Source organism: Acanthaster planci, linkage group LG09 (genome assembly GCF_054643075.1).
Source record: "Acanthaster planci isolate LZ-2023a linkage group LG09, COTS_SCS, whole genome shotgun sequence".
NCBI classification, from domain to species: Eukaryota; Metazoa; Echinodermata; class Asteroidea; order Valvatida; family Acanthasteridae; genus Acanthaster; species Acanthaster planci.
In genome coordinates this window covers 16,660,219-16,685,422 of record NC_141785.1, presented here as the reverse complement: position 1 = coordinate 16,685,422, position 25,204 = coordinate 16,660,219, and the positions used below count along the sequence as shown (strand labels likewise).

General features: G+C 40.9%; 4 protein-coding genes across 7 annotated transcripts in view; 1 reads left to right on the top strand and 3 right to left on the bottom strand.

Moving 5' to 3' along the window:
- Positions 1-25,204, top strand: part of LOC110988854 (HEAT repeat-containing protein 6-like) — a 73,617-nt gene that overhangs the window by 13,685 nt on the left and 34,728 nt on the right. The window contains exons 15-20 of the mRNA XM_022252761.2: positions 345-479; positions 998-1,120; positions 1,616-1,740; positions 5,784-5,944; positions 6,423-6,508; positions 7,698-7,829. Coding sequence (XP_022108453.2) covers positions 345-479; positions 998-1,120; positions 1,616-1,740; positions 5,784-5,944; positions 6,423-6,508; positions 7,698-7,829 — 762 coding nt within the window. The remainder of the gene's footprint in view (positions 1-344; positions 480-997; positions 1,121-1,615; positions 1,741-5,783; positions 5,945-6,422; positions 6,509-7,697; positions 7,830-25,204) is intronic.
- LOC110988855 (uncharacterized) overlaps positions 10,211-25,204 on the bottom strand; it is a 30,019-nt gene continuing 15,025 nt past the window's right edge. Inside the window, exons 1-3 of one of the 3 annotated variants that reach the window (XM_022252764.2) lie at positions 13,211-13,348; positions 13,157-13,173; positions 10,211-12,664 (exon numbers count right to left, since the gene is read on the bottom strand). In XM_022252764.2, the coding sequence (XP_022108456.2) occupies positions 10,686-12,662 (1,977 nt within the window). In that variant the 5' untranslated portion in view covers positions 12,663-12,664; positions 13,157-13,173; positions 13,211-13,348 and the 3' untranslated portion in view covers positions 10,211-10,685. Of the gene's footprint in view, positions 12,665-13,156; positions 13,349-25,204 lie in introns of those variants that run through there. The other 2 variants (XM_022252762.2, XM_022252763.2) reach the window with 2 other exon arrangements.
- Positions 14,096-19,700, bottom strand: LOC110988858 (uncharacterized). Of its 2 annotated transcripts, XM_022252767.2 has the most exons (2): positions 19,546-19,700; positions 14,096-19,377 (listed from the first exon to the last, which is right to left on the bottom strand). In XM_022252767.2, the coding sequence occupies exons 1-2, from the start codon at positions 19,698-19,700 to the stop codon at positions 17,403-17,405; spliced, it is 2,130 nt and encodes a 709-aa protein (XP_022108459.2). In that variant the 3' UTR covers positions 14,096-17,402. The 2 variants fall into 2 exon arrangements, with proteins under 2 accessions (XP_022108459.2, XP_022108460.2); XM_022252768.2 differs by lacking the exon at positions 19,546-19,700 and having other exon boundaries at positions 14,096-19,375.
- Positions 19,463-24,580, bottom strand: LOC110988861 (uncharacterized). The gene is made up of 2 exons (XM_022252773.2): positions 24,425-24,580; positions 19,463-23,750 (listed from the first exon to the last, which is right to left on the bottom strand). The coding sequence occupies exon 2, from the start codon at positions 23,746-23,748 to the stop codon at positions 21,784-21,786; it is 1,965 nt and encodes a 654-aa protein (XP_022108465.2). The 5' UTR covers positions 23,749-23,750; positions 24,425-24,580; the 3' UTR covers positions 19,463-21,783.

Genomic DNA, 25,204 nt, shown 5'->3' with positions numbered 1-25,204 from the left:
ACAAAATTTAAATTATTTCCTGGCTGTTTGGAAAATTGTTGGGCATGATTTTAACTTCTGGAAGCAAATTGAAAATATTGCTTCAATAGTTTTAAGGATGTCATTTGCTGGTGTATTAGCTTCATGAGAATGGGCTGGGACTGGTGAAATTTTAAAACCTTCAGCTGTCCTGTAACATGTGTAAGGGCTGTCATGTATGAGCTTTGTGTTTTGTTTATTCGTTCAAAATGACATTCTCATCCTCAGAGGGGTCTGGGGTTTTTGTCCTTTCGGATGTTGGCTTGCATTTCAGTCTTTCAATGAATTTCTTCAGTTGCTCTTGGTTGACCCTCGTTTTTTGGCAGGTTGTGTTGTTGTGGGATAGACTTCTAATTGGTCCGCTGCCAGCCATACTGCAAAATTCGGCCAATAGCGTTCTCCAGTCGTCTGCATGTTATTGCTTGTCTACAATTGGATCACAGTGCTTTGAACTGCTAAAGGTATTAATCACTGGCTTGTGATTTATGCAGTGTAGTGTATTGTGTTTGCCATGTTTGTTAGTATTTGATGCCCGTTTTCTTAAAGTTTAAAATTCAGGACCTCATCCCTTTCTAGGTTTAGAATTAAGAAAACTTGTAATTTGAAGACTTCAATCTTCAACATAACATTCCTTCTCAGTCCTGTGTCCTCCAGTTTTAGGAGAATCCAGCACAGATAGGGTCATGTCCCACGTCATGTTATTCTTATTTCATGAAGCTTGTTAAAAAAATCCTCAATGATTTATGAATATTGCTGTGTGTACATGCCTTCATGAATACTCTGCAATCCATCCCAGGAGGAAAACCAGTCATTGTCAAATTGGGGCATCAATTCTATTATGCAAACTTGTAGATCTCGTTTTGTTCCTCTACGCTGAATTCTTAAAAGTCTCGCGAGACCAATACAGGATTTTAGGCACGTTTTTAGCGTAGTTAGATCAAAGGTATCACTGTTAATTCTGATCTCTCCACGGCGGCAGATGGGCAAGCAAGTTCTCTGCATTACCCTCCTCTTGGGTCTCACCAACGAGGAGGACTACCGAGTCAAAGCAGCGGCAGTCAGGGCCCTGGGAGCATACGTCCTCTATCCCTGCCTCAGGGAGGTAAGGTTCATATCTCTAATTAATTATGAAGGTTTCTTATTGGTAGGTATTGTAGGTTATTTCCTTCTATTAGAACCAAGATTTTATTTTCTTGGTTCAACAAAAGTTCTGCACGCTTTATATTGATTTTGTTTATAAGAGGACTCGACGGCACAAATTAATACATCTGCTATTGTAGCTTTATGGCGAATTCCATTCTCTTCATTACCCTACTCTCTTTAGCGCATTCCTCTTGTTTTAATACGGTGCCCTTTTGTGCGCATTCTGTTCCAAGTTGTTTCTACACACGCAGTCAGTCTCCGTTGAACTGATGCTCGGAGCTTGTGGCAGGGAAGAATGAACATTGCCTTGAAGGGAATCTTGGTCGAAAGATTCTCCTCCCCAAATTATTTATTTTCAAGTATTTCAAGTCATGAACCATGGAGTCCTCAAAAGCAGCGAAGGCATTGTAGTGGAAATGGTGATTGAATGAGGATTTTTTTGTACTTTGGCCAGGATGTAATGTTTGTTGCTGATACAGCCAATGCAATCTTGACATGCCTGGAAGATCCGTCCGTCAATGTCCGCATACGCGCAGCCTGGTCCATCGGTAACCTCAGCGATGCACTCATCGCTAACAAGTAAGTCAATAGTCACACACCGGTATCTAAATCTTATTTTATCGTAATCTCATCTCGGTAGCCTGAAAAGCTCTAGAATATTTCAAAAAAGTATGAGGACTTGATGTTTCGATCCTAATGGAGTCTTTCTCAGGCTATGAGAAAGATTCTGCCGGGATCGAAACGTCAGGCCCCCCTAATTTTTTGATTTGTATTTTAGGTCACTTATTTCAACCAGCGGTTTGCTGCGGTTTTTGTATTATGTATGTTGTCCAAAAAGTCTCCGAGCATTTTTGTTGTTGTTGCCATGACAACCCCTCTCCTGGACGTTTCATGAATTTCTCTTCATCCAGCCATTTCACACCTGGCAGTGCCACTGTGGTGACTGACTACTTCAGACTGTAAGGCCCAGTACCCCTGGGATCTTGTTGACCGGTTAGATCTTGTTACAGACCACAGTGACATTTAGGTTTCTTACCCGTTGGGTTAGGCTTTGTCCTTAGGACTGGAAAGTTGTGCACCTGTGGTCCGTGTGTAAGCTTTAATTTTCGAAATGGTAGTAGAAACTTTAAACAGGTATCACAAACTTATGATTGGAGTCACCTGAAAAATGCATAACCTGAAGTGCACAGGACCTGGTATTTCAATTCAGTTTTGAGTTGAAAAGTAAGATCCTCTTCTCGTTTGATTTTTATCACAAAACAAGGCAGTTTGTATAACACTTTCAAAAAGCATCGCTTAGGGGAAAGAAAATTACTTTTAAATTTGCTGACATTTTTTATATACTAGCCCTGACGGTTTTGGCATATGCTGCATTCTTCTGATAAAAAAAGAATTGTCATTGTTTTGTTGTCCGTAGCTGCATTGTGGTATCCCAATGTGGAGAGGTTGTTGATGGAAAAGACACCCCATGTCTGACAGTTGAGGTGTATTGTGATTTCCCAGTTGAGATTACATGCTAAGTAAGCTAGTACGGGAGTCAGGTTGGCAAGGTAGTTCTTTCCTTGCCTTCCACCTCTGTGGTCCCGGGTTCGATTCCCGGCCCGGTCCACATATGGATTGGGTTTTCAGTCCCTACCTGACTCCGTGGGTTTTACCCAGAATATTCCTCTGGGGTTTCCCTCCCACCTCTAAAACTGTAACTGCTTCTTACTGTCTCCCCTTTACTGATGTTGGTGAATGTGGGTCGTTTGGCGGATGCCCGAGGCTCCCTTGTATGCCATCAACTCAAACATGTTTAAATGTATTCATTGTTCCACCCTCAAGTCTTCATTGTACAGCGCATTTGAACATATCTATGTGAAATTTGTGCTTTATAAATGAATAAATTATCATTATAAGCTCAACTGATCCTTTAACTTTCAATGAGCTGTGGTATCAAAGCATTACAAATAGACAGACCGACAGAGTGTTGCTTTTTGAAATGAATACTGATCCTATCTGAAGTTGTATGTCTGAAATCTTAAGCCCGCTGCTATTGTTTTACATGCATGCATCCATTGTGATACCTTGCAATATCCCAATTGGGATCGTATCATAACTGATAATGACCGTTTCCCTGCATATCTGTTAAGTATTAAAGTGTGCTTTTGCACTTGGCTAATGCCGCGCACAAAATTTATGGTGTGTACATGCCAAAGTCGACCTGCTGTCAGAAAAGGTTCGGAAAGCCACATCCTGTATGCTAGTACATTGTGCGTGCTCGGAAGCGTCACCCCCCTCAACAGTAAATTGTTGCTGTACTCGTCTTGTCCACGAAAGCCATCCCCTGTTGGAGCCATTAATAATGCTCTGCAAATCCAAAGGTGAACTGGAGCAGATCAAATGGGCTTGCCTGCATGCAGTCACTGCACTGCCGACACCTGTTGTAGTGTCAGGTTTAATCCAGACATTTCATAAATCACTCCTTCTCTAACGGGTTCATCCCGGACACTGAAAGAGTCAGCTGCCGTATTTTGTTGCGGCCGCCCTGATGCATTATTCACGGGCAATCACTCAAATTACCTGCCCAATTCTTACGGTATTCCCAGGCCCCTCTCAAACATGAACCGCAAGAGCTGCTAGAGTTACCCGCTGCCTGTAACCCTCCCGGGATTGGTCCCGCTTATGTAGCATCTACTTGGCCTACATCTTGTGGTTGGAGTGCCCCATGTCAGTATAGTTAGTGTCTGGACACGTGGCTCGTGTGCACCAGATCAGAGGTGATTCCAGCAGATGGTATCTTGGGAGGACTGTCAGACAACTGACAATGTATCACGATCAACATATCAGGGACGCGACACGTTCGTAATGACTGATATTACATTTCAGCATTTGACAGACATTCTGGGAGCTTGAAGAAGACTCGGGGAATTGTTAGCTGGCAAAGTGAGATGTGCATTTAGGGATTTACCGTAAATTCAGATGAGAGTGTTTCACACACATGAATAAACCCCAGAGATTGTACTGTATATATGCAGTCACTTAAAACACAAGTGCTGAATTGAAAAAGCCTGAGCTGAATAGACGCTCAAGTTGAAAGTGAAGAAATCACCAGACTTTGTTTCAACAAGATTTTGTAGCCCCACTTCTGCAACAGCAGAAACCTGAGTCAAATTAGAAAAACGAAGAGATTACCAGAAATTTGACATCAAGGATTTTTTGGCTTGATATTTGTCAGGCCTACATGTACCTATTCACTCACATCACCAAAAACTATTTCATTTGAAAATTCTTTCTTGCCCTTGGGATTTGTAGAGTTCTACAGACATACAGTCTTCCAGTCATTAGTTGAAATTTAAAACTTCAATTTGGCCCCCACCCGCCTTTAAGAAGAATAACAAGATTTTGACACCCCGATTGTGACTCGTCTTAACCTCCTTGTTTACCTCCTTGTCCAGCCTCTTGTACCTCTAGGTACATGATGATGATGAACTATGTGCCATGGATATTTATTCCATGGAATGATTGCAAATCACACTAGGGACTGTGCTTTGACGTGCATACCTAATTTCACCTCGGTGTTGCAGTTATCGCTGAATTTATAACCCGTGCCAGAAGTTGCCAACCGTCTGGCATATATTTGGCCGGACCCTGATGTTATTGCTCTCTGATAAGGACCCTTGGGAAATACTTCAGGACTTGGCTGCTCTCTCCCTTGCCTTCAGATAATCGCTGAGTTGGCTTTCCGGCTGATGCACCGCCCTGTATGGATTAAAGAGTGTTTTCCGGAAACTGAAGCTCAAATTGTAGTGTTCTGCCTGCTTTGCTTAACCAAGACAGCCTCATTAAAGCGGATGCCGTAATGTTTCACTCAGCCAGCTTGAAAGAAACAAAATGGTTTGTCCTCATCTTGTTACCATGTCACAACAATGTAGCAATTGAGGAAGGTTTTCACTGTAACTCCTGTCATTAGTTTGCTTACATTAAAATGCCGTTAATCATGAGAATTGAAATATTTTCACCTACAAGTAATGCTGTAATGCTGGTCTCATAGTGAGTTTTGTACATAATGGTCAATGGTATGTGTTTTACAGAATTAATTGAAGCTTTATCGTGGAATATTTGTTGTAGCTAATATTTTGGTGGCGTGAGCTTTGTAAAGGAAGGACTCTATTATTTTAGTTTAGGTTTTTGAGAGTTTGTTCTCTAGCATGTAAAATTCATGATATTTTGAAGCTTATTTTCCAGAGTTGTATCATTACAATTCAGAGTTGATTTTACCGGGAATGTATTTAAATGTCTGTTGATTCATTTTTGTTAAATTTAAAAATAAAATGTTCTGTCCAGATTTCTACATTAGTGACATACTCAACCGTAGTACCATTGGCAGTATTTCCAATGAGAGTGCAGTGTCCAGTTCTGTGTTTCCCAGAAGCCCTTTTGAAAGGGAACTAATGCACAAGTGTTTTCTCGGTATCATTTCTGGGCTGTCCAACCTTTGTAATGTCATGAGGTCTAGTTGATCATTTGCTGAAGAATCCTTGATGGCTGCCAGGTGAAAGCTCTTATTCCTCCGTAACTTTTTTCTGTATCTGTTGACTTTCTCTGTAATAAGTCCCATTATTTTGCCCTTCTTGTCTCAGAGATGCGGGCGATTCCACTTTCTTAGAGGGATTCTCAGACATGCTCCTTCAGAAGCTGTTTACGGCAGCCATCACTGGGGCATCGGATCACGACAAAGTCAAGTCCAATGCCGTGCGAGCCTTGGGAATGCTTGTACGCTTCGCAAGACCCCAAGCTTTGGGTGAGTGACGATAGGCATGACAAAGCCAAATCAGGTAATTTCAAGAAATCTTTGCCTGACTGGGACATATTCCTCAAGAGGCGTTTTAAGGAATTGACATTTATGGTTGAGTTGTCAGTGGTCTTCTGGGCCTTATAATCACGTCTGTGCATTATTGTGAAGGACAGACTTGCACAAACTACAGCAGAAAGTAAGCGTACATAAATCACAGGTCAGCTATGAATTTTGGTTAAATGCAGCTGTGTGCATCCTGATTTGGCATTGAATTTGTCAGTGCTAGTGGAATTTTCTTTGGTTAGCAGTGCCAGAGTCCAGTTGCAAGAGGTTTGGTTAATATCAAAATTTGTATGGCGGAGGAAACCCTGCACAAACAGTGGCATGTTTTGTGCTGTTTTGGTGGTTTAAGTTGATACATCTTTTTGATTTGTTTGTATATTGACTCTTGAAATTTCTTTTTTTTGTTTCCATGAACAAACAGCCAAAAGCAGCATTCAGACTGTTGTCACTGATGCCATCAAGGCTTTACTGAAGAACATCACTACAGCAGCTGCTATCAGAGTTAAGGTGAACCCTCCCTTGTGGGATAAGTTTGTCGACATGTCCAAACATCTGAAATCGTTTAAAAAAAAAGGATAGAAAAATGATCCTCCGATATTTTATCCGCCCCGAGCTGAAGTGCACTCCCAATCAGCGAAAGAAAGACAGGGGGTTACAAGCGGGTTCTTGCACGCATTCTGCGTGTACGCAAAGACCATACAAGCCGTAATAAATCAGCCACACGTACTCGGTGTGCTCTGCATCAAATGCGCATATACTTGTGCACCTCAGGGCGTGGCTGTGCAGTGAGTACCCCCCCAAAAACATGCCCTCTGTTGTTCTGCTCGGAGCGGATATTGCTGCTAATGTTACTTTTGTTAATAAAAGTGTTCTCTGTGGGGATGGCCATCAAGGTCAAGGTTACGTCTCTGTTGGTAGATAGGTTTATTGACATACTTTCAAAAGACATCTAAAAAATGAAAATAGTTTGACATTTTTGCATAGTTCTTCATCTGATATTGTTTTTGGAGAGTCCTTTAAGAGCTTTAATGCGACATAATTCCAAATTGAATAAGTCACATGCATAAGTATGTTTGTAAAACTCAGGTGAATATGCCTTAGCTTTATAATGTACGCTCACAGTATGACACAGTCAGGAGGTACATGTGTATTAGGCAGTATTGCACATGTACCAGTAATTGGAACCATGACAATACAAGATGCAAGGCCAGACACAAGACAACTAGTCACAAGGGAATTCAATCAAATAGCTTGTGACTTGGATTCAGACTGGAGGTCTTGTGTGCTTTTGTAGGGTCTTGAGGGGTTTCGACTGCAGTGTTCACCGATATCGAGCACTAAGTAAAGTCACAGGTAAAAAACTGAACTCATGATTGTCGGGACTGAGTATCAGTCTGTGACAAGTCAGCATTTTGTTTCTTACAGCATCACTGAGTTGGATGAAATGTGACTTGTCCGTCTTCCGAACGAGAAGAAATCCTCGTTAGTACGGTCACTTCTGCACATGAGTCTCTCTGAAAAATGCATGGATGGTGCCACAGTAGTAGATTAATTGGAGGAAGGTTTCTTTGTAAATCAGCCTTAGGATTTAAAGTTACAGCATTTTTTCCTGGCCAATTCTTTGACCTTTTGAGAAGGTCTGTGGTTCTGATTTGGCACTCAACTGGTGCACTTTTGTCCTGCATGATGCATACAGGTGCGATGGAATGCATGTTATGCTATGAGCAATGTCTTCAAGAACACCCATCTTGAGTTGGGTACAGCACCGTGGTCGACAGAGGTCTTCACCGCCCTCACTGATGTGGTCAGGGACTGCAAGAACTTTAAGGTAAGACAAACATACGTGTATGATATGCTTTGAGCGATGTTTTCAAGAACACCCATCTTGAGTTGGGTACAGCACCGTGGTCGACAGAGGTCTTCGCTGCCCTCACTGATGTACTCAGGGGATCGCAAAAAATTCAAGGTAAGACAAACATGCGTGCAACTTTTCTTAACAAAATCTCTCATGTTTATATCTTTAGGAAAAAACTGACAAACCATTTGGATCTGATTTTCATACTGTTTGGGGGAGAGTAAACTAACGGGGAATGTTTTAATGAAATTTAAAATTTGGAGTGGAGGAATTCCTTTTAAATTTGAAAACATTGGGAAGTGTCACACAGTATAGATTTAACATCATTAAATAATTTTGAGACAATTGTAATAATAGTGGCTATTCGTATAGCGCACATTCCATCAATTCTGATGCTCATGGCAACGTAAACAAAAGAAATAGCAATCTGTAAATGAAGCAAGAGTTTTGAAAGGCTTGACAGAGATTCTCTCCTTTTTACTATAAATTGCCACTTAATGCGTGTATGATGTATGTATTATTATTCCAAGATTAAATTTACTTTATTTGCAAACTCAGACTGACTTACTGAAAGTGTGGATATATATAAATATTGCCGTTGAAATTGAAATAGGGGATACGGGGTGCTATACCTCCCCTGGCATGCTTGCTCACATTGTAGCTCCCTTGTAAAATCAAAATGTGTTAGTCCGATTACCAAATATTCTGACGCTACATTGGCCTTAGTGAGTTTATGTGTCAGATTATAATTGATTGCAATAAAGAAGTAATGGTTTGGAATGATGTAGAAATCTACCGTATTTGGTTACAGTCAGGTTTTCAAATTTCAAATAATTCTCATTATTTTTAGTAATAAACCGATTCACCCTAAAAGCCCCTTTTTTCACTAACATCCAATTTTTCCAAACCCAAGCTACAGAATTTCTAAATCTTTAAAACTTTAAGGATTTAGGGAGAGAACAAAATAGAACAAAATCTACAGTCAGACCTCATTAATAAGAGCTCTGTTAGAATAACATTCTGCTTATAACAGGCAAATTTTCAGGTCTTGATCCTTTTTTCCTCATTGCTTTCATTCCTGATGATACAAGGTTCCTGTTAGAACAAAGTATTAACCAGCAGCAAAATCTGAAGGAAGTCTCATTTGTGACCGCCCCCACAAAAATGGGTATTATGGGACATTTTATCAAAACGAGTTACTTACACATTTGAATTGGTTACTTTCTTTCTAAGGCTTAATTTGGTGCAGATTTGAACCCTGTGGCATTTTGCAATCTGGAGATGTAATAAACTGATTTTGTGTAATCATATCATACACAGTAACAATTGTTTTCAGAGATAAAGCCCTTTAAACACAGGAAATGGAAAAAGAAATCAGCCAAGAAGAAAGTCTCGTGATACCCATAGCAACAGTTAGGTTTCTTGTATGAATTGTGAAAGTACTGATATAAAAGAAGCCAATAAACCAAGAGGTAAAAAATCACCCTCTCCACGTACAAAAGCCCTTAGTGTGAAATAGCACAGTGTCCCTTAATACCCTTTTTCATAGAGCGGATCACATTTATGAGGTTTGACTCTATACAATTTGATGCTTTCTTTATTTTACAGATTAGTAGCATCCTGATATTCTTAACATTGAACGTTTCCTCACGGTCTGCAAAGTTCTAGCTGATTTTGAAAAACCACATCACTAACTGTATGTGTCAGACTTTACTCTCGATAAATCTGAATCATCTTTGCCCAATTCACACTTCAATTCCTGCAAGGTATTTTTTTCCACGGACTTGTTGGGGACCTGGTATTAAAACCCACCACCACAGCTGCCAAAAAATTAGGTCAGAGATCAAAACGAGAATTTCAAAGTGCCATTCCAAAAGCAGGTACTGATTTGCATTCTTCCTGATTAATTAGACCTGGTCTAATCGTCAGAAATTGCATCTAGTGGACAGCCAGTGCTCTTTGCTCCAACTGAGGCTGTGTGATTGCCTCTTCTTTTTGTCCGCATTGTACAAGGGGTTGATACTGGTATGTCATTTGTCATGCCGTGAATAATCTTATATACATGAATACATATATATGCCAGTCCAACAGAGTGTTTGGATGAACAAAGTCACAAACTTCAGGGGCAAAATAGGAGGTACAGCGCAATAATTATTTATGAAATGCCAGTATTGTAAATGAAATCATTCGATTTACGTGTATGGTGGAAATCAAACCAAAAGGGAGAATTTCTTATTCTCATCAATCATAGACATGCACACCACAAGTTCATAAGTGCATATTTAACTTGTACCGTATAGTGCTTCCAACTTGTTAGTCATAGTTTTTACTCTGTAAATGCCTCCTTATCAGGACTCGTAGTTAAGATTTTCCGAAAGTTTGTCTCAAAATGAATTTCTATTTTTAGTTGGAGACTGCAAGACGTTAAAAGCAACATACCCAGTAAATGCACAACAAACTAACAATATTGCAGAGTTCACAAAATAGCCACAACAAAGACAACCCTTTGTAATTGAACAAAGGCAAGGGAGACTGGTTTGAGATGCCCCTGTAAACTCTAGGGACTGTTTTCAACCTCCTCTGAAGGAGAGGAAGGAATGATTTCTTCTCTTTTTGTACAAGTATCCTCAATCTTAATGTGATACGCCGTTCTTAAGGCCTTTGCTTCTGGGCTGAGGTTCAGTGCGGATACCGATAGTATTTTTGCTACATGGTCTTTAAAATACAACAACGGGTTAACGTGCGATGCACATTTCATTTGGATAGCTGGCAACTTCTTTTGATACATGTAGGCTTTGGATTGCTGGTGAGGACATAACTGCATCACCATTAGACATGGCGGCAAAGTGCCACTGAACTTTCTTCCACCACTACCAGATCACTGTTTGGCGCTAGAGCGAGAGACCGTGCATGTTTAAATCCCTTGATGACACGTCCCATGTATGTGCCCTTGGGATCGAAATAATGAATTTCATCTGATTCACACAAGCAATGTATTACAACATAGATGTTTCCATCCTTGTCATTACACACGCCTCTAGCACTGCCCTTTCTATCAATGGTGCTTATGTCAGTTGTGAATACCTCTCTGCCACTGTAGTCAATTGAGTGTAACTTGTGTGCCTTCTGGTCGGTGTAGATGAGGCGCTGCTTGTGGCTTGTCAAATAGTCACCAATTCCTGGTGATGAGAGTATCGTGATGAGGGTGCCGTCCAGGTTGTGAAGGGAAATCTCTTCCTCCTTCTCATAACCAACTGCTATCAGATTGTTGTCGTCCACTGCCAGACATGTCGGGTGGCTGTTTGGCCTCCTGCAAATACCAGGCTTGAAGTCACTGAAGCGATGGTATTCCCTGTTGAAGGTCTTGATGAACGGACCGACCAATACCACCAATAGGTCGGCCTTGTTCACCGCTACTCGCCTTGGTTTACGCACACCAGGAATCTTGAGCTCCTTTGAGACGGCAGGAGACTGAAGTGTCTTGGGTAAGAAACCGATCAAATGTTTGCGCTTTTCATCGAGAATGACCACTTCATTGTTCGAAAAAACTGCTACATCAGACGCCATTTCAAACTTTGTCTTGTTCTCTCCAAATTTGTGTATTTCCGTCTTTTTTTGACACCTCTTCATCTCATTTGAAGGCCCTTGGCTTGACAGTTCTGCAGCTTGGGCACTGAGTATTGGTTTTCGATCATCTTCAGAAACACTTACCAGCCTCCCAATGGGAAATATCATGTCATTGCCTTCAAAGTCAAGGAAAGACGACCCTTCAGGCACCATGCATGCCGTCTTTGCTGTCAGTTCTTTGAAGTTGTGCACTAGTTTCGTCTTCAGATCCAGTATCTCGTGGCAGCTTGCCTGATCTATGACACCTTTCATCTCATCCAGCTTTTGCTCTGCATGGCTCGCTTCTTTGCTATTGGTTGCTTGAGCTGTTTCCAGTGTCATGACCCTGACTTTGTAGATGCCCTCTGCTTTCTCCTTCAACACATGACCCTCCTCGTACATCCTGGCCACCCTGTCACGAATCTTTTGATCTATTTTGTATTTGGTTTCAGCAAACACCCTATCCAGTGCTTCCCTCATGTTCTTGACTCCCTCTGTTGCAGCTACTAATTCCCTTTTTTTCAGTTCAGCTTTAGCAGTTAGTGCAGCAATTTCGCGTTTGCACCTACCCCAGGCCTCAGTTTGTCCACTGAGGGAGTGCTTGGCGTGGTCTAGAACAGAGCAGGTTGTGCAGGCAAGCTGCTCGCATGTGTTGCAGTAGATGGTGACATTCTGGTCCGGATGCTTACCACATTTTAGAACCTGCTCTCTGAGTTTACTCCTGTAAGAGATCTCACCTGATCGTAGCTTCTCCAGTGTGTTCACCACATGATGTTTCATCTTAGCCATTCGTCCATGTGCCTTATTACACTCCAGACACAAGAAATTATTACAGTCACTGCATCTAGAGATGGCTTCATTTTCTTCCTCACAGTTCTGACATTTGATCTCTGACCCTTGACCTTTGAGAAGTTGTTCTTGCATGGTGAATTCGTCCACCAAGGCCCCCAGTGTGAAGTTATTAGGCAGTGCAGCAACATCATTTCTTTTCAGCTGGGTATCACGTCTGCAGAGAGGACATGTTAGCTTGGTGCCACCTGTTTTCTGATGTTGTCTGAGCTCTTGGAGGCATTTTAGGCAGAAACTGTGCAAGCAGTCGAGCATTTTAGGCTCCTTGAAGCAACAGGAGCAGATGGAACATTCCAGATGATCCTGGCTAATCTTGCTCAGGACGGATTGGACTGTGACATTGGATGCCATATCTGTGGAAGTGCATATGCTCACACATTATGTACAAGAAACAACATCATGGTGAAGCTAAAACTCAGATGTTAGAATTTGATGCCGCCTCTGTCAATCTGGATTCAACTCAAAAGCTCCCTGTTTGAGGCAGTATCGTTTCCTTTAAGGCCGGTTCATACTGATGAACATAAAGCCAATTTACTCTTGGAATTGTTTGCATTTGGTGTAAAACACACTGAGAGTCTGTCATATTCTGTAATCCTCTATCTTAATAGGTCACATTATTATTGCTACTAAAGTTAACCCAAGGTCAAACTGTGTTAGTCGCACAGATGCAACAAATATTCATTGTGACGTGTCAGATTCCTGGAACCAGCCATTGCAAGGATGAGATCTTACAGACTACACACGATTGATGTTTAGGAAGAAGATTCAAAGAAACCACGATCTAAGTATTGGACGAGGGGTATTTTTTCTCCTGAAACTATATAAATTTAAGAAACCGGTCTTACTCAGGTTTGTAGATATCCTGTGCATAAGCAGATTGAGGATGGAAGTACACGCACCAGTGTCTTGAGTGTCTGGCTGAAGTGAAGTAAGGTGACCCGCTGGAGGTTTCCAGCAAAGCAGTCAGATATTACACTGACGCTGGTAACTTAAAAGTCCAACTGGCACATACATGTTCATGCAGCACTCTTTGAAGGGTCGAGTGTATGACTCACTCTTGATCATGTCACAGGCAGGATATTGCGTGCTGTACACTGTTGCAATAACAGGAGGCTGAATGTGACTTCATGTGTTGTTGCTGTTTTAGCCCAATGACATTGGCAAAGTTATCGTACATGTAGGAGGATTCTCAAGCCCCCCTCCATTGTGTAGCCTTTTTTACTTTTCTTTAAAAGTTGTTTTCCATGTTCCACAAAATCATTGATACTTGGCAGTTTGCCCTGGAGAGTGAACCTGAGTTTTTTGACGTAAGTTCTTTTGAAAACCACATAAACCACGCCCCTCCCAACTACATGTACAATATCAGTATAATTATAAAGGCTGGATGCTGGTGATGATTTGTGTAAGCAGGGGGGCCAGGTTTCATTGTTTATTCATAATTACCCAGGTTGGCTTGGCAATACTAAATGCTGAGTTTGGAATGACTGTTTACTGACATGGAACACCCACACAGTAATGGTGGAAACATTGTGTGGGATACGTGGCAGGCATTATTCACAGTCAAGGCTGCTATGTGTATTTTATACAGCAACTAGCACTGTGAGTTTGATCTCTCACCCTGATGAGTGCTTGCTCATCAACTATTCATTTTGAATCTGCCATGAGCAAACAAATATTATTTACAATTATTATTAAGAAGTTCTCCAGAACACTGCACTTCAAATGATACCATGCTTGTCATGTATTAATTAGGAAAGTTATAAAGTTGAAAATACAAACAAATAATAATTTATAATAATTTATTGACTTATATTGCGCAAATTCCATAAAAACGTTCACAAGTGCATTACAATTATTTAAAAATAGCTAAATACAAATTTATAATACATGTAATACACCGATTAATACAAACAATTGAAACTCAAAATCTTGACAATAATCACTCACATACATGTACATCAAACCATCACAAAACCAAAATACAAATTATCAGCAAAAGGCTGGTTTTAAAAGGTAAGTCTTTAGTGATGATTTAAAAACATCAAGGCTAGAAGCATTCCTAACTTTGAAAGGGAGTTTATGCCAGCCAGCCAGCCAACCAGCCAAAACACACTGAAATACAGTTTTGATTCTCCATCTCATAAGGTTTCTTCCTTTCTTCTTTCAATGATTTGTTTTTTCTCTCTTACCTTTACCCACATGTTAATTTGTTGACACCTTTGGAATTCACAAACTAATGGAAACAACAGAATTTGAAAATATGTGAAACAACTAGAAGAATCTTCTACAGATTAGTTGTTGTATTGATATTTGATTAGAATTGATCTCAAAGGTAGCAGCTGGGTCTCTTTATTTTGAAGTTTCAAAGCTCAATACCAGTTTGTTCAAATTGATCAACTTCATTTCCATACACACTGTGCTTAAGGCAGGTGTACCAGGGTTGTGTTTAGGAATGGCTTGAGTCCATTTTGGTTTCGGACAGGCAAATGCAATTTTCAAGACAGGCACAGCACTGGAGACAGAACTTTAACAACACAAGTCACTTCTTACTCGTGTGCACATTATTCCTACCACAGAGTTTGTCAACATTACAGACATGAAATAAACATGAAAGGCAGAGAGCAAAGCTTTCCTGTATCAATGAAACATGGTGATTGTGGGAAAAAAAGGAGAAAAAAGCTGAGGCTGTAAAAACTTTGTAATCTTCACCTTGTATTTGGTTGCAATGCAGCTTGGACTACCACCTATACATGCATAATACATGCAATTGCTGTCTGTTTGCATAATTTCAAAGAAAGTGCATAATTTCAAAGAAAGTTGTTTATTTACATCACTTATTGACTTGCATTGATAAAATGCTGGCCACGGCATCTGTAACAGCAAGGACGCAGGTGGATTGTTTGGAAGGCTCAGATTCAGATTTCTTACTGGCCATACATTTACACAAATTTGGATTGCGTTTCGCTCATGAAAAGAGCGATGCCTGAAACTCAGGCTTTCCAGAGAAATTGATCTTGTAACATCTTGTGCGTGAAGTTGCTCCTGTTGGCTACATTGCACTGCTGTGTATTTCAAAATCTCGAAGATATTTGGATTTATTTGGGCCAGTGAGAACCGACTGTTCACCTGTTGACCCTACCACAGAAACACAGCTATTGCATGTAAGCACAAGTTGTTTGTACAGATTTTATACGACTGATTTGATTTTATACTAATATTTGTTGTAATTTATAGGTGAAGTGTAACATCTATGCAAAATCCTGAATGCAATCAAACAGGTTGTGATACAGACATGTTCAGATTGACATGCTAAACAGCTTTATTGCCCCTTTTTCAAAACTACATGTACATGTATGTAGCATGCAATGCATTTTCATTTCTTTACATGTTCTTTAGGTATATTTATTGCTTTGGCCCAAGGCAGTACTGTTCAACTTATTTTTCGCACCAAATTGAATTTGAGAATAGAAGTTAAACCTACAGTGTTTAAGGTGGAAATACATGCATGTATAACTGTCTAATTAAGAAAAAGATACCAGTGTATTTGGGAAAACATTCAACATGCGTCAAAGTCAAATACCTGTTATATGGGGTCCAGAATAAATTTGCAACAAGAAAGATGGGATTAGTTGTGAGTGGTTTTTGTCTTCAGAATGTAAGTGCACAATCTTTCATTTGATGGAAAAATTGGTATTTGTCTCAAAATAGTTCAAAATTGGCAAATAGTCCCAATTTTCTCTGTAGGTTTAACTGTGCAACTTTTAATGTAATGTAAGTGTCTTGACTTCTGAATTCCCATATTTTTACCAAACTCTGCAGTCACATGCCTTCAAGAAGGGCAGAGAATAGTACTCCATACCACTCCACCCCTAAAGAAAAATCCTTTCAAAAATTTACAGTTTTATATATTTGTTGTTCCTCAGTTTGCATAAACACATGCATGGCCAACAAACCAGTCTAATGTGCATAAGTAGCGGTACACAGCTTTGCTTTGGACATTAACATATTTGTTCAACATTTGCAAGTTGTTGGGGAAAGGAAATGTTTACACTTTATTTGTGACTCGAATTTTTAAACTAACCCTGTCAACCAACCAACTGACTTACATGTACAGTACATTGCTTTAATGAAAAACCTACATGTATAAACACGAAGTCATATAGGGTACAGGCTGATTTTAAAAAACGGTAATTACAGAGCACCGAGGGAAAGCAGTGAAGTATGTATTCTTAAGAAGCCAACGGCTTGTGTGGAAATTCCACAGGAAAGAAATATTGGGTAAAAATACTTTAAACACTTGTTTTTCTAGACATGATGATGCAAGTCATTTTGTCAAGCATTTACATCTAGAGGTACATGTTCACGTATGCTGAGGTTGCTACATTATGTATTGATTTATTTCCTTATTTTCTCTGTCCCTGCGTGAGTGGTTGTCTTTGTTGCTTTCAAAGCTTTTTCCCCTCAAATATTCATCTCGGAGATGATAAACAGGAGTGCCTGCAGCTCTTAGTTTGGGCTTTGAGCAGATGTATGATGCGATCAGCATTGTAGAAACCTGCATGCACCTGTTTGTGAATATGTCTTGATGGGTATGTCATAAACCGTAATGCATAGTTTTTGTAAATAAAAAAACATTTACGTTCATATACCCACAGGTACATCTTAACATATGTTATTGCTCTATAAATACATTTTAAAAATTACACATTTCAATTGGGATTAATCTTGTTGCAGCAAGTGTGATATCAAGTTAATTTAGCATTCTTTTCCCATGGAGTAAGGACATGCAATACCAGCTCAAACCAGAAAGAAGCTATACACTCAATAATAATAATAATATTTATTTTTGCAATTAAACATAAAACAAGACAATCACAAGACACAGCGGGCCGCCCAGGAGAACATAAAAGTTTCAAAATAAACTGTCGCCAAAAGGCGTATATGTATGTCTCCCAAGATCCAAATAGAAAGGTAAGACAAGAAAGAGCACAACAGAAAATAATCATTATTTATTTGCAGGCCTACATGCATTGTCTTGGTTCCCATTGCTTTCCCTGGGCATTTCGTGTTTCTATTTTTCCTGTGCCTTCATCAGAAGCGGCGATAGACAAGAATCCAATTCCCGGCAGCTGCTACCAGATCCCCCTTTGGGGTGAGTGCAATGCCCCGCACATTCTTGCATCCCTTGATGACACACCCAAGGTATCTGCAGTCAGGACTGTACTGGTGGATTTCACCTGTTTCATCCGTAGATATTGCGACAAAGGTTGTGCCGTTGCAGTCGCAACACACACCACAGAGATCATAGTTCTGAGGGGCATGGCTACCAAGTTCTCCAGAGAAGCCATGACCACTGGCAAACTTGTATTTCTCCAGTGTTAATTTCCTATCCTTGGAGTTGCTGTACACAAGGCTTTCTTTGTATGTGGTCAAATAATGACCTATCCCTGGAGTGGAGACCCATCCAAGGAAACATCCATTTTTGGAGTGCACTGATGTCCCAGCCTCCGTCTCATAACCCACTGCTATGACCTCATCTTTATCCACTGCAAGACAAGTTGGGTTCATTGCTGGCCACTTACAAGTACCGGTTTTGAAATTACAGAGAGGCTTATATTCCCTGCTAAAAATATGGACTGTTGAATCAGCCAAAACAATCAGTTGGTCAGCCGTATTCACTGCTACACACTTTGGGTTATGTAGACCATGGATCTCAAGTTCTTTTGAGGTGGCAGGTGATTGAGGAGTTTTTTGGAAATAGCTAATCAAGTTTTTGCACTCAAGGTCCACAATGACCACCTCATAGTTAGAGAACACTGCAACATGAGATGCAGATTTGAACTCAGTCTTGCTGTTTCCAAACTTGTTTATTTTAGTCTTTTCTTGCCATCTCACAATCTCTGGTTTTGTTGGGTCTGCCATCAGAGTCCTAAGCTCGGATCTCTCTTTGGTGTCAGGCATCAGCCTCCCTATCGCAAGTGACTTTAATTTAGACTCTTCAAAATCCATAAAGGACAACTCGGTTGGGGTTCTTTGGGGCTTTTCCATGGTCAGTTCTCTGAGGTTGTGCAGTAGTTTCAGCTTAAAATTCAGTATCTCATGCAGGTGACCGGTGAGTTGTTTTGTTTCATCCAGCGTGCGTTCAGCATGGATTATCTTATCAGTATTGATTTCCTGAACAGTGTCTAGTGTCTTGACTCTCTCTTTATAAATCATCACTGCCTCCTGCTTGAGTTTTTGCTCCTCTTCCCTAATCCTGGCGACTTCCTTGTCAGCCTTGGTGGAAATTTTCCCGGTAGTCCTAGTGAACATCCTGTACAGTGTTTCACGAATACTCTCGACTTCTGTAGATGCTTTGCTCCATTTTGTTTTGTTCTTCATAGCTTTTGTGATCATTTTGGCAATTTCCTGTTGGCTTTTGTCAAAAGCCTCCACATGGCTAATGAGTGAGTGCTGCTCATGATCTTGAATAGAGCAAATTATGCAAGAAAGCTTCTCGCATGTGTTGCAGTAGATGGTGACATTCTGGTCTGGATGCTTGCCACATTTTAGAACCTGCTCTCGGAGTTTACTCCTAAAGGATACCTCTCCAGATCGTAGCTGAACCATCGTGTTCACTTCATGAGCTTTCATCGCAGCCATCCGTGCATGTGCCTTATTGCACTCAAGACAGAAAAAACTGTCACAGTCACTGCATCTAGAGATGGCTTCATTTCCCTCCTCACAGTTCTGACATTTGATCTCTGACCCTTGACCTTCAAGCAGATTCTCTTGCATGGTGAATTCCTCCACTAGGGCTCCTAGTGTGAAGTTATTAGGCAAAGCAGCAACATCATTTCCTTTCAGCTGGGTGTCGCATCTGCAGAGAGGGCATGTTAGCTTGGTGCATTCTGGTTCTTGGTGTTGTCTGAACCCTTGCAGGCATCTCAGGCAGAAACTGTGCATACAGTCCAACACTTTAGGCTCCTTGAAACGACAAGAGCAGATGGAACATACCAAGTGATCCTTGCTGTTTGTGCCCAAGACAGAGTGGACTATGACATTGGATGCCATATCTGCAGAAATACTGTACAAACAACAAAGTCACAGTGAAGCTAAAACTAAAATGTATAGCCGTTATACACCTAGACACAACTAAAATAAATTAATAAGATGTCTTGACATGTTTGCAGTGAAGTTGGCCTAAGATACAATAGTTTTGGCCTGAAACTAAATTTTAGGGGAAAAATCTTACTCAGTTTTGCAGGTATTCTGTGAATTTGCAGTTTGACGAATGCAGTTAAAGTCCTGGTGGATGTAGCAAGTGGATGTAGCAAGTGGATGTAGCAAGTGTATCCAGCAAGTGCAGAAGGTCAACAGTACTGGCTGTTTGAAGTCCAAATGGCACATACATTTGCATGTATGGGAACCTGTGCTCCTCCCTAAAGGATCCAGTGTACGTGTGAGATTTACTCCTGATCCTGCTACTCTCAGGAAATTGCGTGCTGTATACTGATGCAATAACAGGATGTCATGGTATGTCCGTACATCTATGTTACTACTGTTTCAATCTGGCAACATTTCTGGGAGTCTTTCCAAGCCTCTTCAACCTGTCGTCCATATTATTGCTTGTCTTTTTTTAGTTTTCCATGTCCCACAGGTCACAGATTTGCCCCCAAATCATTGATACACATACATGTACTTGGCACTTTTGCCCTGAAGAGTGAAACTGTGTTTTTTTGACGTAAGTTCCTTTGAGACCCATCCCCTTCTCCACTGCCACTGTAAGGCTGGATGCCTTGTGATAATCTGTTTAAGCAGTAGTTCAAAGTTTCATAGTTTATTCATAAAATTCCTGGGTTGGCTTGGCAGTACTAAATGTTGAGTTTGGAATGACTGTATACTGACATGGAACACCCACACAGTAATAGTGGAAACATTGTGTGGGATACGTGGCAGGCATTGTTCACAGTCGAGGCTGCTATTTTGAACACTATTAAACTGCATGTACGTGTGGCACTGTGCTTGAGTTTACAGTGATCTTTCACCTCGTTTTACTCATGTGAGGGGCATTTATAGTTTTGTCATTGTCAGGTGTTTATTTAACCTGATAGAAATGTACCCCTCTATTTATGAGAAGTATGGAATTTTTTTTTAATTGTTTCTCTAAATGCATCTCTTGGGCTAAAGCAAATCAATGTATTTGTGATGTGTTTACATTCATCTTTACATCTCATGAAGAATTTAAAGGATTTAGAGGCACAAGTTTAAAGTGTGTGGATTGTAATGGCTTGGCTCAAACTAATAGGAGCATGGATACAGACCCTAGATCGTGAAGCAGTTATTCTTTGAAGACATGTTTTGTACAGTTTAAATTTAACAGAAGTTGCAGGAAAAAATCTCCCAAGGAAGGGCTCTTTCTGCTTCACAAGGGGCTAGACTATGTTGTGAGTGTGTGTGTGTGTGGGGGGGGAATGCTGTAGCCCCACTGCTCATAGCTCTTCCAGAGGAATCAAAAAAAGGAACCCACCCCCATCTCCTGACCCCCCTAAGTATCTTTGAAATTCAAGTCAAATTTAATTATTTCATTGAATAAAATGTCTTTTTCCTTGGGTATCAAGTGATGAATATGTATAGAGATACTGGTAAGTGTTTGCCCTTAGCCAGTTGGCATTCAATTTCACAGAACACAGTGAGCTACATGCATGAATGAGATATCATAGGATACTTTCATAGAAAATCATGACACCCCTTTCAGGACAGACGCATCACAGGCTGCGGTTTCTGTGTTAAATTAGTGTCTGGCATTCTCTTTTTGTATTTTCAGGTACAGTAATTAATATTGTGTAATTAAATACTGGACTTCATATACCCACACCAGTTTGCCTGTGTCATGTTGCTCACATTATTCATTTGTTTTTAGTCAGTGGCATACCGGCATTTAGAGATTTTCATTTGAAGAAGCAAGTTACTAGAAGTGTCACAAGCTTTGTCCACAGAGAAATTTTCCGTTAAAAGAAAAGTAAAACACGCAGGAAGAGAAATTTAATCTGACCTTGGCAAGCCCAACTGCTCTGATGAGCACTAATTCTTGGTTGGAATCAAGTCAGAACCTGTGGACATGCCATGTTAAAATTATCATCCCTTGTATTCAGGACTTGAAACGCAAACAGTTGAGTATTCTGAAGAAGTCTTGCCTTTATAGTCTGAACAGCAAATTCTTGGCATCACTTTCCTTGTTCTGAATGAGATACATCTAGGTAGGCATTTATCAGGGCATTGGTTCTTGGGTATGGTGCCACAATCTTGAGTTCATGGCTTTGAAAATCTGCAGTTCAGTCTGGGTGCCTTTTTGGCCACAGGGCCAAGAAAGGAAGAAAAATGTCCGAAATGTGATACACAGTTCATTTGAATAGCTGGCAGCTTTAACATGCCTGGTGACTCTTGTTAGACCTTTGATTGCTTGTGGCGAGGGCCTATAACTGCATGATGGCTAGACATGGCGGCAGACTACAACTGAAGTTTCTTCTGCCACTACCAGGTCACCATTTGGGGCAAGAGTGATACCACGTACACCATCAAATCCCTTAATGACACGACCAATGTACTGGCCATCGGGACTAAACTGGTGAATTTCATCCGATTCAGAAAACATTTGTATTGCAACATAAATGTTTCCATCTTTGTCACAGCACACACCTGCAGCAGAACTGTCCTCACTATCAGTGGCATGAATATCAGTTGAAAATACCACTCTACCATTGTAGTCAATTGACTTCAACTTGTGCATGTCTCTGTCAGTGTAGATGAGGCACTCCTTGTAGCTTGCCAAATAATCACCGATGCCATGAGCAGTCAATTTCTTGATGACAGTTCCAGCCCAATTATGTAGGAATATCTGTTCATTCTTCTCATAACCCACTGCTATCAGATTGTTATCATCCACTGCAAGGCATGATGGGTAGTTTTTGCTGCTCCTACCAGGCTTGAAATGATTGAGGGGAGTGTAATCTCTCTCAAAGGTCTTGATGATTGGGCCAGCCATAACAATGAGTTCATCATCCTTGGTTACTGCTACACGCCTTGGATTATGGAGACCATCAATCTCAATTTCTTCTGAGACTGCAGGTGATTGGGGTGACTTGGGCTCATAACGGATCAAGTTGTCGCACTCCCTGTCCACGATAACCACTTCATTGTCAGAAAATGCTGCTACACATGTTGCCAATTCCAACTCTGTCTTATGTTCTCCAAACTTGTGTATTTCTGTTTTTCTTTGACACTTCTTTGGCACTTGGCTCGATGGCTTTGCAGGTTGAACCGTCAGCTCTCGTTTTGGGTCATCTTCATTTACATGAATCAGCCTTCCTAATGTCAGCGTTGTTGTGGCACTGGCTTCAAAGTCAATAGAGGGCAGGCCATGGGGTACTTTGTGCGGCGTTCTCTCTGTCAGTTCTTTAAGGTTGTGCAGTAATTTGTGCTTAAGATCCAGTATCTCGTGGCAGCTCGCCTGATCCATGAGTTGTTTCATCTCATCCAGCTTTTGCTCTGTGTGGCTCACTTCTGTGCTGTTGGATGAATGAGCTGCTTCCAGTTGCTTAGCCCTGTCTTTGTAGAGCCTCTCTGCTTCTTGCTTCAATGTCTCCCCCTCCTCTGTCAGTCTTTTCTTCCATTCGTCAACCTTTTGATCTATTTTCTTGTGGACATTGGCAAGCATACTATCCAGTGTGTTTTGCATCTTTTCAACTTCCTGTGTTGCCACCTTCAGAACAATTTGTTTCTGTTCAGCTTTTGAAGTCAGTTCACTAATCTCTCGTTTGCACTTGTCCAAGGCCTCCATTTGTCCAGTGAGAGAGTGCTTTGCATGATCAAGAAGAGAGCAGGTTGTGCATGCCAGTTGCTCGCATGTGTTGCAGTAGATGGTGACATTCTGGTCCGGATGCTTGCCACATTTTGGAACCTGCTCTCTGAGTTTACTCCTGTAAGAGATCTCACCTGATCGTAGCTTCTCCAGTGTGTTCACCACATGATGTTTCATCTTGGCCATTCGTCCATGTGCCTTATTACACTCTAGACACAGGAAACTGTCACAGTCACTGCATCTAGAGATGGCTTCATTTTCTTCCTCACAGTTTTGACATTTGATCTCTGACCCTTGACCTTCAAGCAGATTCTCTTGCATGGTGAATTCCTCCACTAGGGCTCCCAGTGTAAAGTTGGTAGGCAGTGTAGCAACATCATTTCCTTTTAGCTGGGTGTCACGTCTGCAGAGAGGGCATGTTAACTTGGTACTATCTGGGTCATGGTGGTGTCTGAGCTCTTGGAGGCATTTCAAGCAGAAACTGTGTAAGCAGTCTAGCAGTTTAGGCTCCTTGAAACGACAGGAGCAGATGGAACATTCCAGATGACCCTGGCTAATCTTTCCCAAGACAGATTGGACTGTGACGTTAGATGCCATATCTGTGCAAGTGCAAGCAATAAATTTTTAGTTAGGCTTCAGAGAATATTTTAGAAGGAGGATTTTTCTTTTGCAGAAATTGTGTACAATAAATTTTAACTCTAAGATGTCAAAATTTTTGGTCAGTAGTTGCTGATAATGAAGCTGATAGTACAGTCATTTGCAAAAGTTTAGGACCACCGGTACAAAATGCATTAACCTAAAGAAAAACCAAACTTAAACCAATCAATCATGGCAAGTTATGTTTATTTTAAATGTGTGACCGTGGTATTTTGGTTAAACATGTTTTGACAACACTTCCATGATTTGAAATGTTAACAGTCTAACATTTAGTATACCATCCTTTATTATCTGTTTACATAGACTGGCTTTTTACCCATGCTGCCTTACAGACAAAATGTCATACAAGACCTGCCTTTGCAACAAAATTCATGGAAATGGGCTCCTAGCACGACTGTGATGTTATCACCACTGTAGAGAACATTTTATACAATCATTCAATGAAACAATGTAATGCAGGCCCAGTGACAGAAATACCCGCAAAATTCCAGGTGGTCTTAAACTTTTGCAAACGACTGTATACATTTTGGAAACTGCCACTTAGAGTATTAAGTCAGTAGAAAAAAGAACAAAAACCTAAACGTATAAATTGCAAATCTGTCAGTGGTATCCTTACCCCCCAAACTGACTTGTGAGATCCTTTTAGGATGTGAGAGGATAACAAGAATTCTTGTAGAACAGCTCGACACGACCGGGGCTGGTTGTCGCTGTACCTGCAATACTCCTGGTGCCACACCTGCTACTCATGTACACGTGTACATGTACCGCCAGCCAAATTTCTATATTTAGATTGGCTCATTGTCATCAGGAGAAGCTACACGCCAACGCCAATGAAATCTCCATTGACTGGCTATAAAGGTCATGCAGTACCAACGCAGCACACTAGCTTGCACATGCATGTACTCCTGTGCATAATGAACTTGAATACCATTGTTGTGTGGAATTGGGACTCTGATGTTGAGTCTCTTTTTACTCTGCACAAACTCCCAGCCTCATGCACGTATGTGTGCCTTACGTATATAAATAGTGAATCATTTGAGTGATGTACATGTAGTAAAACTAACCACCCATGGTGATCCAGGGAGCGTTCGTTTTAGAATAGAATGCTCCCCGAATCACCAAGGGAGGCCAGTGCTACTTCACCAGGAAATATAGGAGGCAATATTTGTTTTATAATAGATTCTGCTATTTGAAGGGTCCATGAAGACTGCCATGGACAAACTGTTTCAATGTAATTGAACGAAAAAGTATTCACTAGTATGTCAATCTGGTTCGCAAGTGACTTTGTCATACACGCGCATGCAACACAGATTAAAAGCTTCCACTGGATGAGCACTCACAAGTGTTGCGTTAACCAGTGAGGAGGCAGAGGGGCACCTCCCTCCCCCCGATGGAT